At 36.6% G+C, this 18,622-nt stretch overlaps 2 protein-coding genes across 4 annotated transcripts in view; both read left to right on the forward strand.

Moving 5' to 3' along the window:
• LOC125271202 (sialoadhesin-like) overlaps positions 1-14,792 on the forward strand; it is a 136,104-nt gene extending 121,312 nt beyond the window's left edge. The window contains exons 9-14 of the mRNA XM_048195205.1: positions 12,322-12,576; positions 12,673-12,915; positions 13,375-13,474; positions 13,562-13,604; positions 13,815-14,023; positions 14,178-14,792. Coding sequence (XP_048051162.1) covers positions 12,322-12,576; positions 12,673-12,915; positions 13,375-13,474; positions 13,562-13,604; positions 13,815-14,023; positions 14,178-14,217 — 890 coding nt within the window. The 3' untranslated portion in view covers positions 14,218-14,792. The remainder of the gene's footprint in view (positions 1-12,321; positions 12,577-12,672; positions 12,916-13,374; positions 13,475-13,561; positions 13,605-13,814; positions 14,024-14,177) is intronic.
• LOC125271244 (polymeric immunoglobulin receptor-like) overlaps positions 1-18,622 on the forward strand; it is a 477,349-nt gene that overhangs the window by 422,428 nt on the left and 36,299 nt on the right. The window lies entirely within an intron of this gene.

The raw sequence follows: 18,622 nt of genomic DNA on the forward strand, positions 1-18,622 counted from the left end.
CATTCAAACACCTGCTGTGAATATTTGGAGAACATTCTTATAAAACAAGAATGGGATCATGGTACCAACAAAGCTGGATTGGAGTGGTTTGGTTTTGTCAACATGAAAGAGTTTGTTCAGCTACCATCATGGTACAACTACCCCATTCTGCCTCATCCTGATTGTGTTCCTCATGTAGTTAAGCCTTGTGTTTCCTCAGTACATTTGTTCAATCTCATCTATGATATTAGTAGTGTTGTTACTCTCCTGAGGTTCAGTTTGTGGATATAAAATATATTGCTTGTTTACATCTCCCCACTGAACAAAGGTACATCCAAAAGACGTCTTTTTGTTTTCAATGTCTTTGTCACATGTTGAAAAGACATCCCCTGAAGAGCCAGCATGAAAGCTTTTATTACGTCTTCTTATCGTCTGATATTGATGTCCATGTGACATCTGTACAAGGTTAAAAACTAGTTGTGGTCATTGTGGATGTCTTTTCAACATCTAATAAGGTCTCATTTATATTTTGTTCATTCAACAATGAACAAATAACAACAATGAATACATTTGGTAGTCGTGGCGGTACCTGCAAGCCATGCGGCTGTCTCACGAAGGGCAATCAGCGCAAGCTCCTCCATCTTTAATAATAATAATTCCTTACTACTGAATTGAAAACTAAAAATTCATGAAAATGAAATATCACTGATTATGCATTACATAACACCCCTCCAGGAAGATGTTTCATGCTGTAACAGAAAATATGAGAGAGAAGGTTTGGGGCTTTGGAGGCAGACGAGGAGATCGTGAAGGGATGGAGAGAACAGGCAAGACCACGGCGGCTATGATGGAGGAAAAAAAACATGGTTGAGATGGAGTTGATGGAGGGAAGAGCCATGGCAGAATCCCAGTCCAGAGCGCAGATGAACTGCTGGGGAGAAATGGGACGCAGATGACCTGGGTGGCTGCGATGGAGCCGCAGTAGGGAAGCGGAGGACAGAGATTGATCTGGAGCAGCCACTGAAAGCAATTATCTTTATACAGCCCAAGTCAGTAAACATACGCCAAAGGGCGTTACGTATTGGACGTGAGAAGTTGGTATTTGGTGTAAGTTCGACACAATTTTATGTACTGACATCTTCCGGTTCAAGCACCACATTTACCTGTCAAGGCTTGGTTACTCTTTATTTTATTGGTTTAGTTCTGCTGACCATGAGTAACTTTTTTAGCATGTCAACTAAGGCCACATTTACATTGCAGGTCTTGATTGGCAATTCCAATTTGTTGACCATATCCAAATTATTTGACAACCAGCTTACATCCTTTATAAAAGGGATCCAATATCTGCTTCTTCACTTGGTGAAACAACCCGAGATAAATGTACTGACCTTTATGCTGAAAAGGAAGTAAATTGGTGTGATTTGCAATGGACACAGATGAAATGATAATACAAGGCTTTGCTTTCCACACCATCTTTATAGTGGAGAAAAAAGAGGAGTCAAGAATGGTGTTTGCACCAGAGTTGACGTCATTTGCCACCGTCTCTTTAAATGACATACAAATGGGAATATTTGGTTTGCTTATATGGCAGACACAAATGCACATATCCGATTCATATCAGATTTATTTTCATATGTGATTCAGGCCTGAAACTGATCTGAGAAGCCATGGTCCAAACACAGATAAAGCTCGATCACCTCTACATTTCAGTCTTGAGTTTGGGCCTAAAAGAAGGTTCTGGTCACTTGATCTTAGACTTCAGGGAGGGGTATATGGATTCAGCAGTTCAGATAGATGGGAGCTTGGTTATGCAAGGATTTATATTACAATTGGGCCCACACATGAATAATCTGATAAGTGCCATAAAGGCGTTTTATTATTGATCGCAGATTTCTTTGATATTGTTGTATGACAAGTAATCCGACATGTCATTGTGGGTTTTGATGGGCTGTCACTTGGGTCCTGCATATAGGCAACCCAAATGGGGCCCAGAAAAATGTTTCCATCGGCTCCACATGAGCCTTGTGTATGTTAGCCACAGGGGCACATGAGGGTCCACAGTGGACTCCTGGAATATATTGTGTATGTAGCTAACAGAGGTGTAAAGAGTAGCCTACCTAAAAAAACACTTACAGATACCTTACATTGACAATGACTAAAATTCACAATTCACCAATTCCAATAAGACTTGAGTAAAAGTGTTAGAGTATCTTATTTTAACAGTACTAAAGTATTTTATTCATACTGAATTTAGGCTCAATGATAGTCGTTACCTGCTGTAGAGGCAGAGCACTCTTATTCCTCAGAGAAGGTTTCAGCCCTTGAGGAGATCCCCGTCCCTTTTTGTGTCTCAGTTCTGCACTTCACTTTAGGAAGTCAATCATCTGATCACCTGCTTGTCTCTAATGGACGTCACCGCTGTAGAGAAGCATGAATCACGTGACACAAATAATCAACGATGTCCAGTAGGGGCCGACAGACAAAAGAGGAAAAGAGTCTCTTCTTTCTAAATGCAAAAACAACAAACCTTAAGTCAAACACCTATTGTCTCTTCTCACATGACTTTTCACTTGGATCTCATGATTCTCACTTTACATTCCCCCCTGGTGGTCGCTGTTGGATGGTGCTACTTTACAGAATTGCTGTTTGTTTTCTTAATAATCATATTTTATAGGCTAATCTTGTTTTCTTTTGCTTTTGTATTGTGAATTAAACATTATTTTGTTTAACATGAGTGTGTTGAAATGCTGCCATCCTCCTGCCATACACTAGGATTTATTGTATGTTTCTGTCATTCTAGACAATGATAAAAACAATGTCCTGTCCCTTGTCTTGTAGGAAGGAAGTTTCTTTATGCAGCTGCTGGGTTCGCTGTTGGATTGGGAGGTTTAATCTTCATTTTCATCATTGTGTTCATGTAAGTTAATTCTGTCAGAAAGCACATTAGTATACCAAGCCAATTAATTTTTATAAACAAATTAAAATTATCTTATTAAAAAATCTTATTAATTTTTAGATAATTCTTTATTACAGAAGGAAAAAACACAAAGCTGAACACATCCAACAAAAGCAGGTAAATCAAATGATCAAATGAGCATTAACCTTGTTATACTCAAAGCTTTTCTTTAATAAAGTGTCATTTTCTCTTATTTTAGGATGATCTGTATGTCAACGTAACAGGCAGAGTATCAGCTCATGATGGGGTTCAGTCTGAATCTGAAGCTGCAAATCAAAACGATGCCCTGTACACCTTAATTACCCTCAGCAATTTCTCTGGTGATCAGTCTGAAGAAAAAGCTTCTGATTCTGAAGATACAGACGAGATCCAGTATGCAACTGTCTTGCATCACAGAAACATAGAGATGAACAGACCAGAAGAGAACGAAAGCCAGTATGGCAATATCAGGACATACCAGACTGATCCTGCCATGAGGTGAGAAACAAAATCATGACATGTTCATGATATGTTAAAATATTTAGAATTTAATCAGGGCATTTTTGAGCCTCATCCAGTTTTAATTTAGCTCCTGTATTGATTGAGGTTGTATTTGTATTCAGTACTGATCTGTAAAGGTCACTGATGCCTTTATCTCTGAATATATTGATTTTACAGATCTGCTGATCAGATCATGGAGGATCAATCAGTGATTTACAGCACAGTCAAATGATCAACAGATCTCCATGATAACAACTCCCTCATTCCTCACACTATAGAGGACAGTCAATAACCACAGCTAATTTGGAATCTCTAGATTAATCCCTCTAGCGCCACCACCTGTTCAAAATTTCATTCACGTTTATGCTAATCACTTTTGAACCGTATTGGCTAGAAACACAGATTTGAATTTTGTGAGAAAATTTTTTTTAGATGGTTTGTCAGATTTTCACCAAAATTGGCTCACATTTTCTTTAGACCATGCTGCCAAAATGTTATTAAAAGCTTTTCGATAACTTGTCCCTTTATCGAGAAATTTACAAACAAATTTTATGTAGCGCTTGCGAAAACAGATGTGAGGCTATATCTCCACAATGCTTTATCGCATTTGGACCACACTTGCAACATGCCCTCACAAGCATGATCTGAGGCAGTGTGCAGTGTTTCGGCACAGCGCCACCTGCTGGTCCAGACACATGAAAAATGGCTGTTTTGGCCAAAAATCATAAAAGTGGTCTCATTGGATTAGGGGCAACATGCCGAGTCCAATGACATCTAATTTTTCTATGTTGGCCATTTTGGGCGTTGACCATTTTGAATGTTGTAGAAAAATGCTAGGGTTGTTCCGATTCCGATACTAGTATCGGAAATACCACCGATACCACAAAAATTTCTGGCATCGGTATCGGCGAGTATTTAAACTCACGTACCGATCCGATACCATTTTCTTAAACAATACCTAGTTGTGCCCGCTATCTTTGCTTAACGCAGCAAATCGGAAATCAATTCTTCTTCGCGGCTCAGAATGCAAACACAGGAAGTTGTGCTGTGTTGCCACAAGCAACCACTGTTTAGAGCAGCGGAGAAGTGAAAACGCGCTAGCAGTATGTCTGCTGTTTGGCAGTATTTCAGACCAGTAAAACGGCGACATGTCTCATATGCAATGCTGCAATTTCGAGTGGCACAAGTATTGGCAACTTTAACACAAATAACTTAATAAAGCATTTGAAGACGCGTCACCCCGCGCAACACGATGGTTAGCCTACATAAAGGCTAATGCTGCGTTCACACCAGACGCGAATGAAGCGATAAGCGCGAGTGATTTACATGTTAAGTCCATGCAAAGACGCGAATTGACTTCCTGCCCCGCGATTCGCGTGAATGACGCGGTGCGAATTGAGCGATTCGGGCGTTTGACACGCTTAAGATGGAGAAGGATGAGGCGTGCCAGCTTCATTCAAACAAAGAGAAAAGTTTTCAAAAGACAAATAAAGATAACTGACAAAATTGTCGGGTTTATTGTTCTGGATGACCAGCTGCTGTCAGTCGTCGAAAACGTGAGATTTTTATTTAACAAAATTGTTTCTGGACTTCAAGTTTTAAAGAGATTATTTTCTTATATAATTATATTCCTAGATTTATTTGTTACACTGTTTTTATAGTTATATTGTAAAACTAATATACCTTTTTCAGTTTACAGTGTTTTGTAACTGCAAAGATTTGTGGCTGCATTTGAAGTTCTTTTTCACTTAAAATAAATAAATAATATAACTGTCAAATGTATGTCAGATAATAAAAATACTCTAGTTCACTGTATGTTTTGTTCTTGTTTTATTAAGGGATAAGTCTGAAGCACACCATAAATAATTCTATCAATTCATACAGGGCTAGTAGTATATATATATACATAGATACACACCCAGGTATCGGATCGGTACTCGGTATCGGCCGATACCCTGAGCTCAGGTATCGGAATCGGTATCGGGAATGGAAAAGGGGTATCGGAACATCTCTAAAAAATGCTGTATTTAACGAAAGCATGAACATACCGTTATTAAACTTGGTATGGGTCATTGGCACAATGCCGTGAAGAAGTGTGTGAAGTTTTGGACCAGCACCACCTAGTGGTGAAAAATAATTATTTATATGCTTGACTTATTTTCACGGGAGTCATCTCCTTAGATTGCTGAATCCTGTCCAACACACCAAACATGCTTCGTTTTGGCTTATGGTTAGTGCAACATTGTGATTTATCATTTAAACAACTTTTAACCATCATAGGAAAAAAAAAAAAAAAAAACATAGGTCGTTGGCTATACACTAATGGCCAAATGTCAAAAATTTGATAGTAAGTGGCAAAAAAATCCAATCAAACTCACGCATGGGTCATTTTTTATGTGCTCATAAATATAAATGTCTATAACTCCTAAACAAAATTTGATATTTTCACCAAAATTGTAAAGGCGCGCTATGAGTACACATCCATACATAATAAAACATGAAATTGCTACTACAATACAGTTATATGATATAAATTGCTATGTTTTACGAATGCATTGGTGTATCGTTATGAAACTTGGTATGTGCCATGGGCACCATTCCCTGAAGGTGCTCAAAAAATGTCAAGACTGTGCAACCTTGTGGTCAAAAGTTATAAAACTTTTTTTTAAAAAGATGATAGCTTTTGATTCATTTAGCCTATTGTCATGAAACTGGTCTTAATAGATTCTCTGGATCACGCCGAGAACCTAGATACCAGTGTAGCCATAGTTGGCCAAGCTTCCTGTCCGTCATTTTGATTATCTTTAAAAACCTACTTTTTCAGTCTCCTCCTAGACCGTTGGTTTGATTTGCACCAAATTTATTGCAGATCATCTTCAGAACAGTCCAACAAAACGTTATGGATTTCGTTTCGTATACTGCATGGACAGATTCGATGGAATGAAGCCAAAAGACTCTGAGGCTGTATCTCTGCAATGCTTTGTCAGATTGACACCTACTGTGACCACACCACATCAGTTTGGACACAGCGCCACCTATTGGTTGAAAGTGATAACCATTAAATCATATTACTAGTAATTTAGTATTAATGCTTTTTCAGCAATCTTGCCTACAAACACCTTAAGATGTCTTTAATTGCTCATTGTTGCAGTTGGTCTGACACTCACAGGTATGGTGGCATGACTTATCGTGCCTTCTTTGTGCTTGGCTCCTTAATTGCTGCTTGCAGATATATTTTTTAACTGCAACTGTCTGTTGGAGAAATCTTTTGGCCATATAAAGACACATCTAAACACAATTATTATTAACCATTATACAATTGTATATACTCTGTGAGCACATTTATCTTTAAGGGTTGAGATTTCAATAGAGTTATGTGTGTTTAACATCATAGTTACCATCTCTTAGTTTTAATCATAAGAGAAAATGTGTTCATTTTAAGCCTTTTGGTAAATTGGTACAATTTTCATTCTCCAGGTTTAAATTTGTCTTCGTGTCAGCGTCACAGGACGTGACGTTTTCTTATACTAAAGTCTTATGAATAATTATGAGACACTGATGAGTTATTGGTGTACTATATATAGTAAAAAAGTTATAAAAGATGCAACAGCATGTTCATATATATTTTCAATGGAGAGTACAAATGTGAACGGCTGTGCATTATTTGGGCATTAAATTATAGCTATCGCAGGATATGTATTTGTGTAATTTACGCTGAGCTTACAAAACCATGTATGCGTATTGTGTTGAGTAATGGTAAATTGCAGCATGCATTTGTGGGAAGCTTTGATGCTCTTAACTCAATGAGAGCTAAATAAAACTGTCTGAATCAGAAGCTGTTGTTGTGTTGTCTGTCTCCTCTCTTCCCCTTCCCTCCGCAGCTCACCACACACACTTTTGTGGCATTTTTTAAACCATGGTAAGAACAGACTGGTGCTGAAACAGGGGGTTTCATAGATACATGTAATATCTTTCCCTAGTTGTCTTGAATGGGTCAACAAGGATGTTTTTTTATCATATGGATCATTGCAGAACTTTGAACCAGCAAACGTATATCACCTTATATAGCAGTCATTTCTCCTTCACATCCTCTGGCAGTAATGACATCAGACAGCTCATATCCGTTACGTGTGGTCAAGCACCAAAATTAGTTGCCCACTGAAAGAGTATAAACATCAAGTTTATCTGAGAGAACAATGAGGGTGACAACTTAGTTTTTCCATTGTTACATGAAATTAATTATTGCTATTTCAAAGCTTTCAGGCCAGTTGTTGTCATTCAAATCTATTAATAACTTTGGCATTGGTTGGTAATTCATCTGCAGACTAAATTCTTACTATAGTTTCCGCTGGTCAGGGAAGTGAAACCCTCTTATTTTCATACATGAATGCGTATATGCATTAAAAAAAAAGGGAATCCTAAAAATGTGCTTTATGTCAAATGTCTAAAATAATAGATGGCTAACATGTACATGCTACTGATTTTCATTGTTACTAATGAAATGAAAATGTATTAAATCATCTTATATATATATGCAAAATTATAACAGCATGTCATAAATAGTCACACGTTCATAGTGACGCAAGCCACAAAACTTTCTGAAAATGACTCATATGTATGTGCAACACTTACAGTCACCATCAGTTTGCCTTCATATTTCACAGCATCTATGAATAACAGATAACAGATCTGCGTAGGTCCTTGTGTCAGCACACTTTTATATTTTAAGACTTTAGCTTGTTTTTCATTTGTGTTTACTATATGCATCATGAGTATGCTTATATGTTTCTAGTATTTTGAAAAAATCTAAAAGATAGGGGGAAAAAAACTTTAAAAAAATGTATTTGTATGTCACTAATCAAAGGTAAGCAACAATGAAAAAAAATAAAAATAAAAAAAAAGAGGAAATGATGCAGTTCTGGTTATAAATGAGGCTGGTAGACTTGAACCTTCCTTATTTCTCTTCAAGTGTCATTTGGTTACGGCTGAGGTGTCCTGCTCTACGGTATGACCAGCTTCTTATCTATTTTATTGAATTATTGAACCAATTCTAAATATCTTATCTACTATATCTTTTTTTTTTTAAGAGTCATACATTTTAAAAGACGATTGATGTCACATTGGAAAAGACAGTCTTGCTTAATGATAAAGAACACAGATTGAGCAGAAATGCTGCTCTTATTGATTATGTATGTTGACAATCTCAGCCTATATAATTTAGGAGTTATTGTGTTGTAGGTGTTGCTATGCTGATGTCAGTCAGAATAACTCCTCTTCCTCTGATCTTTCTCCTCATGATTCAAGGTAAGTCTCTAATGTTTTTCTGCATGTTCTGTTCAGTGTTTTCCTGTCATGTTTTCATTTGTTATTCTTTAATGAAGTAGCATGTTTGTTGCTCATTGGTAAACATGCTAATTTAGTTCAATTAATTATATACAAAAAGGAATAATGAAAAAGCAATGCAAGTATGAAGTACTATGTCTGTCTTTGTTATGTCAAACCACTGCTTTACTCATTCATGTAATGGCAAAGTTATCTTCATTATGTGGATTTTCTTAGCAAATAATGGTATTAATTGTAGTTTGTCACAGACACGTCAGGTTCCACCTCACTCTCTTACCCACGCACTCAATCACCAGCATATTAATCACCGCCACCTGAAGATCATCAGCACCGTCATTACCACCAGCACTTAAGCCCCACACTCACACACACTCACTGTCTGGTCTCGTTTGCACTACAGCCAGTTGTATGCTTACCTCAAGGACTCCAAATGCTAGCCTCCATTGCCTCCATTGCCTCCATTGCCTCCATTGCCTCCATTGCCTCCATTGCCTCCATTGCCTCCATTGCCTCCATTGCCTCCATTGCCTCCATTGCCTCCATTGCCTCCATTGCCTCCATTGCCTCCATTGCCTCCATTGCCTCCATTGCCTCCATTGCCTCCATTGCCTCCATTGCCTCCAGTGTTCCTCGTGTTCCTACCTGCCTGTGTGTGTAAGTGTCCCAGTCATCCGTCTCCAGCGTCTCCTTCCATCTTCACCTGCAATACAACAAAAAGGACAGTATTACCTCTCATTCTTCTCCAAGACCAGCAAACTCATCATTCACTTACCTGTTGCTCTGCTGATCACCTCAATAAACCAACTTCACTGCTTTTATCTCTGCCTCCGGTGTCTCTGTTATAACATAGTTTCAATCAACATAATATCTATTTACTTTGATTAATATGTTCATCTTTAAACAGTAGTATTTTCAATTCCATTTTCATGCTTTTGTCTCGAATGTTAAATTTTGTTTTTCTTCGACAACCACAACACATTCAAACTTTGAGCAAATATATTCTATTAGTTTTCTTCTGCTTTCTTTATTATAATTTTTTTTTTTTTTTTTTTTTTTTTTTTCCAGGAGTTTTCAGTGAAAATGCTGATTGGGGTGTGAGTTACAGTCCTTCACACATCTGTGCACTAAAGGACTCATCAGTGATAATGAGCTGCACTTATACATACCCTACTGGATATCAGATCAAGAAAGTGTTCTGGAGCAAAACACTGAAAACAGATGATGGAGAGTTTCAAGATCTGTCTAAGGACGATAAATACGAAAAGAGGTTTCAGTATCTGGGAGATAAACAGCAGAACTGCACCATGAGACTGAGTCATGTGACACTGAAGGATTCACACATGTACTATTTCAGAATCATCACTAAAGAAGACAAGTGGATTGGTAAACCAGGAGTGACTCTTGCTGTCACAGGTGACTTTCATGAGGTTTCTCTCTTCTTCTGTGCATTATGTTGAATAATAATCAGTGTATGACAGCAGCACTAGATATAATGTGTGTGTTGTGTTCAGATCTTCAGGTGGAGTCTCCTGAGAGAGTGACAGAGGGAGATTCAGTCCGTCTGACATGTAAAAGCAGCTGCACTCTGACTGACAGAGCAACATTCATCTGGTACAGAAACTCACAGCCATTAACTGAGAGAAGAGACAGAAACAATGAACTCCTGCTGCAGTCAGTCAGAAGAGAGGATGCAGGCAGATATAGCTGTGCTGTACACGGACACAATCACATCTCTCCTGATGTTCAGATCAATGTCATGTGTGAGTACAGATTTGGTTATTTATAGCTCAAATGTATAAATCTGAAATATTATTTCATGATTAGCACATCTTTTGTGACTTTATAAACATTATTTCCACATCCCACCTACTATATTCTAGGAACACCAAATGACATTAAGAGTAATGTGTTTACAGTTTACTAATTATAGAATATGGCAATGTTTATTTGCTTCCTTATAATACAGTTCATATCCCCACCTAAAGGGGGCATCAAGCTGACAATAGTGCTCAAAAACAACATGTATGTGTTTAGATATTGAAAAGGTCCATGGCAGGCAGTGGGCAGAACGACTTGGTCTGTAGGGTTTGATCTTTCAGATGAGCAGCATCTCACATGCACAATGTGGGAAATGGTTCAAATTTGTTGGTGCTTTGCCCTTACAGGGAGTTCACCCATAAGTGAAAACTCTTCATTTACTCACCCTAGTGTTGTTCTAATGCCGTATGAACTTCTTTGTTATTCAGACCACAAACTGAGAAATTACATATAAACAAACAAACAAATGAATGAATGAATGAATGAATGTCCTGCTCACTCTCCTCCATATAATTCTATGGCAGTGAATTGAGACCATTTTGAAATATGCTAAAGTATCACTAAATTAACCCATACAACTTGTGTCACATATTCCAAATGTTCTTGGGGTATACGACAGGATTCGGTTTAAAAAAAAAAAGAAAAAGAAAATTAACAAAACCAATTTTATTATTTTGTGAAAAAATCCAACCTTGGACATTGGTCTGACTTGAACGAATGTGTGTTCATGAGTCTATTAGTGCAGGAAAAGAACACGTGTGCGCCATTTCCAGAAATCAAGACTAATGAAAAGATCATGCTTTGGTCTGTGCAAAAAAAGTAGCCCAATGGCCAGTCAAAAGTAGCCCAAAAATAGGCCAATGGAATTTTCTCTGTCAGGCAGCTGGATTCTTTACAGAATTTGTACAACTGGAGTGTGTTTTAGGGGGTGTTAGAGCCCCGAAATCATAATGTCTCTGAAACACTTTGAAAATGTCACTAGTCACATATGTGATCATTCTGTGCTACTTTTGCATCCTTTGTTAAAGCTGATCACTGTTCACAGTCATTATATGAATGATCGCAAGCAAGACTTTTTTTCAGTTTCTCCTTTTCTGGTCTGAAAATATAAGATCATACAGCATTAGGACAACACAGATAATGACAATTTAAAATTTTGGGGTTCCTTTAATTTATCATAAATATATTTTTTTCTATTATTTTCTTTAAGCTATCGTCCAATCACATCAGAGGTAATTAATTTAGATGTATGTATCTCTAACAACTCTGAAAATAATCATTAAAAATGATCATAATCTATCAGGTAATTTACATAACTCGTCCACAACCTTTTTCCTTGATGTCCTTCTGTGTATCCTCATAAAATTATATGCATTGCCTACAAAATCAGCAGTCTAATAATCATATGTTTTGGTTGTATAAAATTAAGACAAATTTACAGTACAGCATTTTGGCATAAGTTATTAAAGATGCAACATAGTGGCATAGTGGTGACTTTTTTCACAGATTTTCAAATGTATTAATTAAGCCAAACATGTAAATTGCACATCTTATACTGTATCTTATACATTAACATCTTATTGTTTCATGGCACTAGAATATTTTTATACTGCAGTGTAACCTCACAGCAACCAAAATGCAGTGTTGTGAAAACATCCTGAGTTCTTGAAGCTGATGATGTTGACAACACATGTCTGTGATCTCAAATTTATGTTTCGTGCAATTTTTTGATTTTCATTTTTTAGATCCTCCAAAGAGTGTCTCAGTGTCCATCAGTCCATCTGGTGAAATAGTGTCAGGAGATTCAGTGACTCTGAACTGCAGCAGTGATTCAAACCCTCCTCCAGAAATCAGCTGGTTTAAAGGAGGAACGTTTGTAGGATCTGGAAGAATCTACAGCATCTCAAAGATCAGCTCTGATGACAGTGGAGAATACAAGTGCAGATCCATCAATGAACATGGAGAGAAATACTCTGATACTGTGACTTTAAATGTCATGTGTAAGTTAATGATCATCTGCACTTTTTTCACATATAAATTCACAATTTTCTAATATTTATTTAGATTTATTTATATATTTCTTTTGTCCTTTTCAGACCCTCCCAGGAACGTCTCAGTCTCCATCATTCAGTCTGGTCAGATTTGGGCAGGAGATTCAGTGACTCTGATCTGCAGCAGTGATTCAAACCCTCCTGCTCTGAACTTCAGCTGGTTTAAGGAGAATGAAAGCTCAGCTGTTGGATCTGGACAGAGTTTCAGTGCACTACAGAGTGGACGCTTCTACTGTCAGGCTCACAATCAACATGGATCTCAGAGATCAGACGCTGTAACTGTCACAGGTGAGGGTAAACTCATTTAAATATCTGTGCAGACCTTTTGATAGAAAAAATAAATAAATAATGATTTTTAAGTTGAGCATTTGCAAAAGTGCTGGTTGTGACATGGATCTGTAATAGAAAATTTGCTGCTCTCTTAGATGGTCAAAATTAAAATATCAACAATGTAACTTCAAAGTAAAACTTTAGAAATAACATGCAAAATAGTTTAAGCAAATAATTTCAGTTAATGAATTGAAATTGAAATACTAGCATTTTCTATTTTTTATTTAAAGTGAATAAAATTGTTACATTTTATTTACATTTATTTCGTCATCCAAAGACCTGCCAGAAAACACTGGCTTGTGTATTATATTTTTAATGTAAGGCTACCACCGAACATTTTTTGATTTCTGCTTCTAATAAATGCTATCAATGTTTTGCAGATGTGAGATCATACTTTAGTATTCTTTTTTTTTCCAGATGGTTTTGATTCAGGACACAGTACAAACCTGAGCGTAGCTATTGTGATCGTAGTTATATGTGCAGTTCTATTTCTTGTCTGCATCATCATGTTCATAAGGTGAGATCTTTTGTTTAAATAATACACATTGAACTTTTCATTTATAATTATTATGTGTATGTTTTTACATGTTTATCTCCGCTACAGGAAGAGAAAATGTGCTGGAGTGTTGGACCTAAAGAAGAAGCAGGTCAGAAGTTATCTGTTTCTGTCTGCAAAATGAAATTATAAACCATTTATGTTCTGCTTTGATATAAATATATATTTTGAACAATACTGTATGTGAATGAGAAGTCATTGTGTAAAGAAAATGCTCTTACAAGTAACTAAAGTTTACAGGAACAGAAAGCTCTTCGCTCATTTAGGCGATTTTCTGAAAGGTTTTTCTGTCTTTCTCCAGGTTAAACAACCTTTCAGCGCTGACAGAAACCACTCTGATGATGGTCTGTACGCCAGAGTCTCACCCAGGAGAACCAGAACAGATCTGACCGCAGGAAAAACTGAATCCACAGATTCTCAGAAGATCAGCTACGCAACTATCCAACACACCAGGAACAATGAAGACAACTATGAAAATCTGAGAATGGACCATCCTGATCCTGATGTGAGGTGAGAAACAAAACAGCTTTGAAACACAATTGCTCATATAAAATGCTTATTTTCATATAACATAACTTGCATGATCTGGCTCTCATACTGAGTACTGCTTGACTTTGACTTAAATGGTCATTCACACTTTATCTCTGATTATGTTTCTCCACAGATCCGGTGGTGTGAAGGTGATTTACAGCACGGTCAAATGATTCAGGACCCATCAAATGGATTGAAAATGAAGCTGTAAACAGTCACTTTGTCATTCATTTACTGCAGCTTTGATTCAGATGTTTATAATAGTGATTTAAATGTGTGTCATTGCACTAGTTAAGTCATTTACTTCTCCTTCGCTGTTGGCTGTCTGTAGGAAGTATCGGTCAGATGTACCAATACCACAGGCTACAAAATTTTCCATGGTGGTTATTTACATCATTGTGTCTAGGTCTTCGTAAGACTGTGGTTTGGTGCATCTGAGTGGGAAGTTACAGAATCTACTAGCTAAAATTAAACACCTTTCAAAACACTTTCTGTTAATAGCATGTTTTGTAACATTTCCAAATGTTTGTGTAATTTTCCATGAATTGCTGTTTCTGTGTTATTTTGCCATTTTGTGCCTTAGTCACTCTTCAGTGAGTCTTTGTGTCTGTAGCTTCCCTCTCTTTGTATATTTAAAATCTTTTCATAGAACATGGTTTGTTGTTTGACATGCACACGTATATATTCATATATGTTTTGTGTATCAGTATATTTTAAGACTTAAATAAAGATTATGTAATACAATGTTTATGCTTGTAATAAGTAATTGTGTTTTAGATGAAGTTCTATAGTGACACATTATGTCTGACATTAGAAATACATTAGAAACACGTCAGAATCACTTCTGACTGAAAGTGAATTCGATTCATTTTCATGCTGATTGATATGGTTTTGTTCTTGAATATCAGCCTGACAATAACATGCAAGTTTTACCTCGTAAACGCCATTGACGTGATGTTCCTCTTCCTTTGATACGTTTAGACAAGGATTTTTTTTATTTTCATTTCTAACAACGCCATGTGATTGCACGTCTTTTCTGACGCAAACGAAAACTACTGCGCATGTGCGGAGAAAAAGCGCGCAATTTCAGCGCGCGCTTTAAAGTTAACTTGATTCTGATTGGCTGTCGATCCATTTATCTTTCATCATTTGGAACAATTTGCTTCAGGCCAACTGTAATCTGTATTTGTAACTTAAGAAATGTAGTGTTTAAGCCTCCACTTCAGGCTATTCTCTATCAAAAAAGTCGAAATTTTAAGAATAAAAACTTTTTATGTCATAATTATGAATTTTAAAGTCAGAATTTCGACTTTTAAGGCAATGCACACCAAGTGAATGGGGTAAAAAACAAACAAACAAACAAACAGACAAACAAACTAATAGACATACTTCCCTAGTTGATCAGGCCTACAATAAGAACTGCAAAGATTTTTTTTTTTTTTTTTTTTTTTCTGAAATGAAATTGTTTAAATATGCAATTGTAAATGCATACTAATTACGTACATTTACAGAAAATAACACTGAATAAAGCCATATTCAAAATTCTTGTTGACATATTAAAGTAAAAGGTTTTTAAAGAAGGGATTCTTTTTATCACTCCATAAATCATGGTATATGAAAATGATATATGAACAAACCCCTTTGTAAAAACCTTCAGATAATAATAAAACTTTAAAGTGTATGTAAGTGCTGCTGAAGTGGAGATTTCTGGCTTAAAAACTCATTTTGATAAAGCGATTTTAAAATATACTACTGTAATTTGAAAGTCCAAAATAAAATAAATAAATAAATAAATAAAAAAACACTTGAAACGTTATTTTCAATGCTTTCTTTCCACTAGTATTCACAACACATTAGGAAAATCCAAATAGCCCAAAATCATAAAATTGACCAGTGCATTAAAAAAAGTCTTATTTTATCATAATTATGATGACTTAGAATTTCATAATTTTATTTCATAATTATGATTTACATCATGTCTTTTCCATTATGTGGCAATACTGGGCTCCCATGTATCACCTATACCATCCACCAGGGCGCGCTATATTCTATGAGTAGAATTATTTCGCATGTAGCCGTGTTTAGTTTCTCTTCGCTCAGCCCTTCTCCAGCTGACCTCCGGTCACACATATGTTGATGATGACCTGAGCTCTCACTGACCCTGGCAGCAGAGACTCGCCCTAAATGAAGCGCGTGTGCCGGAGGGAGTGTTGGGTTTCCGGCTCTGGGATGTGTGTCCGAGGTGTGCGTGTGCAGGGCGCGTGTGCTTTACTCTGACCAAAATACAAACACACACGGATATTTCTAAGCTGTTTCCTGTAGTAGCAACTCATAATGTAATAATTACACATAATGTAAAATCTGCATATAATGTAATACTTAGCAACAATGGCTATATTTATGGCAATATTAGCAGTATTTAAAAATTTCTATACATTATTTACAATAATATAAAAATTTTCTTAAGAAGCAATCAAATACATACATAAATAACATTAAAAACAATTGCAATAATAAATGTCATATAGAATCTTTCAATTTAATTTGTGATACAAATTCTAAAATTCTTCCAGGAAAGCATATAATAAGTATTACATTATATTTGTAATAAAATGTTCATAATGTAAAAATTTTCTCAAAACGTGATAAAATCTTGAGCTCATACCCCCGGTTTCACAGACAAGGCTAGACTAAAATGCACGCTTGAGCTGTTTTAACTGAAAGCAACTTGCACTGATATATCTTAAAATATGCCAGCGCCATTGTTTTGTGTCAAGATGCACACCAGTAATGTGTTTTTCTAGTGAAAATTTATAAAAACTATATGCCTTAATTGAACTAAGGCCTAATCCTGGCTTAGGCTAAGCTCTGTCTGTGAAACCGGGCCATAATGTAATAACAATTTAATTTACATTATGAGTTACATTATGACTTCCAAAACATTGGCCTCTATAGGAAAATGGAAATGGACATAGTGTCTGTGACGTCACCCTGAAGAGCATTTTTGAAGCCTAAAGTGAGCTGTCGCCATCTTAGATGCACCGTGCGTCACTCCCAGATAACTAAATATGGGCAAAGAGGTGGGAGGTGGTTGCAACTGAGGTGCCTGGTTGCTGAAACCATGCCCGCCTAGCTCGACGTGACCAAGTTAGCTCAGGCTAATGAGCTATCTATCTATATTAGACACTATCTAAAATATTAATAAAGATAAGTTATACATCATTTGAATGTTCCAAAGGTTTACTGCCAATCTGAGGTGTCATCTTTATGATATAGATGCTCCAGCAACAGTAATATTGTAATTTGTGTTGGGTGTGCAAATGACAACACGAAAAATCAAAACGGGACTTTTACTGTTTGGTTCCCTCGATTTACTAAAACATGCGTATGATTTACTATTTCGTTCCCTCGATTTATAAATCATGAACATGATTTATAAATCAAGGGAACAAATTAGTACATCGTGCACACATTTTAGTAAATCGAGGGAATTAATTAGTAAATTGTGCGCACAATTAAATTGTTACCCGTACAGTTGGGTAAAATGTCCATGAGCGTCCGTTGAAAAACATCCAACAGCACTTTTTGTCCACAAAAGTGTTAAATTAATGAATTATTGATATTTTGTCCATTGTTTGCATCATATTTCTTCTGAACGACCTGCTCTCCATCATCGTTCTTCAAGAAATTATGCAACCTGAGCAGCGTTTATGTTGTAAAACTGTATATGAATGTATAATTGGACTCTCACAAACAAATGATCCCACGTCCAAAGTATAATTTTTCAAAATAGTGCAGCAGTTTTAGTTTTAATATCCAAGCAGTGCTGTTGGAGTTTGTGGTTTTGAGAGGCATATTTACTACATTTACTACACCTGTCACTCAAGTGGCCACGCCCTTAATTATGCAGAACTTTAAGGCTTAATATAATTTAAATGGATGAGTTATACAAAAATTCACCCCCCTCAGAGTTGTCATGAAAGGCAAAATTAACTGTAAAGACCAAAACCACTTTGAAATAAAGTCGTTATTTTTGTTTTGTTTTCGCGCACAAAAAGTATTCTCGTCTCTTCATAACATTAAGGTTGAACCACTGCAGTCAAATGACTGTTTTAATGATGTCTTTAGTACCTTTCTAGACCTTGAAAGTGTTGATTATATTGTTGTCTATGGATGAGTCAGATACCTTTCGGATTTCATTTTTTAATTTTTGGGTTAACTATCTCTTTAATACAGAAAATGCGAACAGTGCTCAATTATAGAACAGGATTGTACAGTTAAAGCACAAACAATTAGTCGTAATGATTTTACTGGAGACCCAGACAGAGAGAGAAATAGCAAAAGGAAAGAGCAGTGTTTTTTGTGTTGTTAATAATAACCCGTCACACACACCCAGGGCCGTGTCTGAGTTATCTGTGCTTTCATTCCAGCCGTGCTTGAGACAGCTGAGCGGGTGAAAGTCTTAAGACGGCGAGCATTTGAGACATTCACAGGGATCGGATGAGCGCTGGACTCATGTGTTCTCTCTGGTTGGAGATCAGCCCACTTCTGACTGGATGCATTACAGGAAATCTCGGT

This window comes from Megalobrama amblycephala, linkage group LG7 (assembly GCF_018812025.1).
Source record: "Megalobrama amblycephala isolate DHTTF-2021 linkage group LG7, ASM1881202v1, whole genome shotgun sequence".
Lineage (NCBI taxonomy): Eukaryota > Metazoa > Chordata > Actinopteri > Cypriniformes > Xenocyprididae > Megalobrama > Megalobrama amblycephala.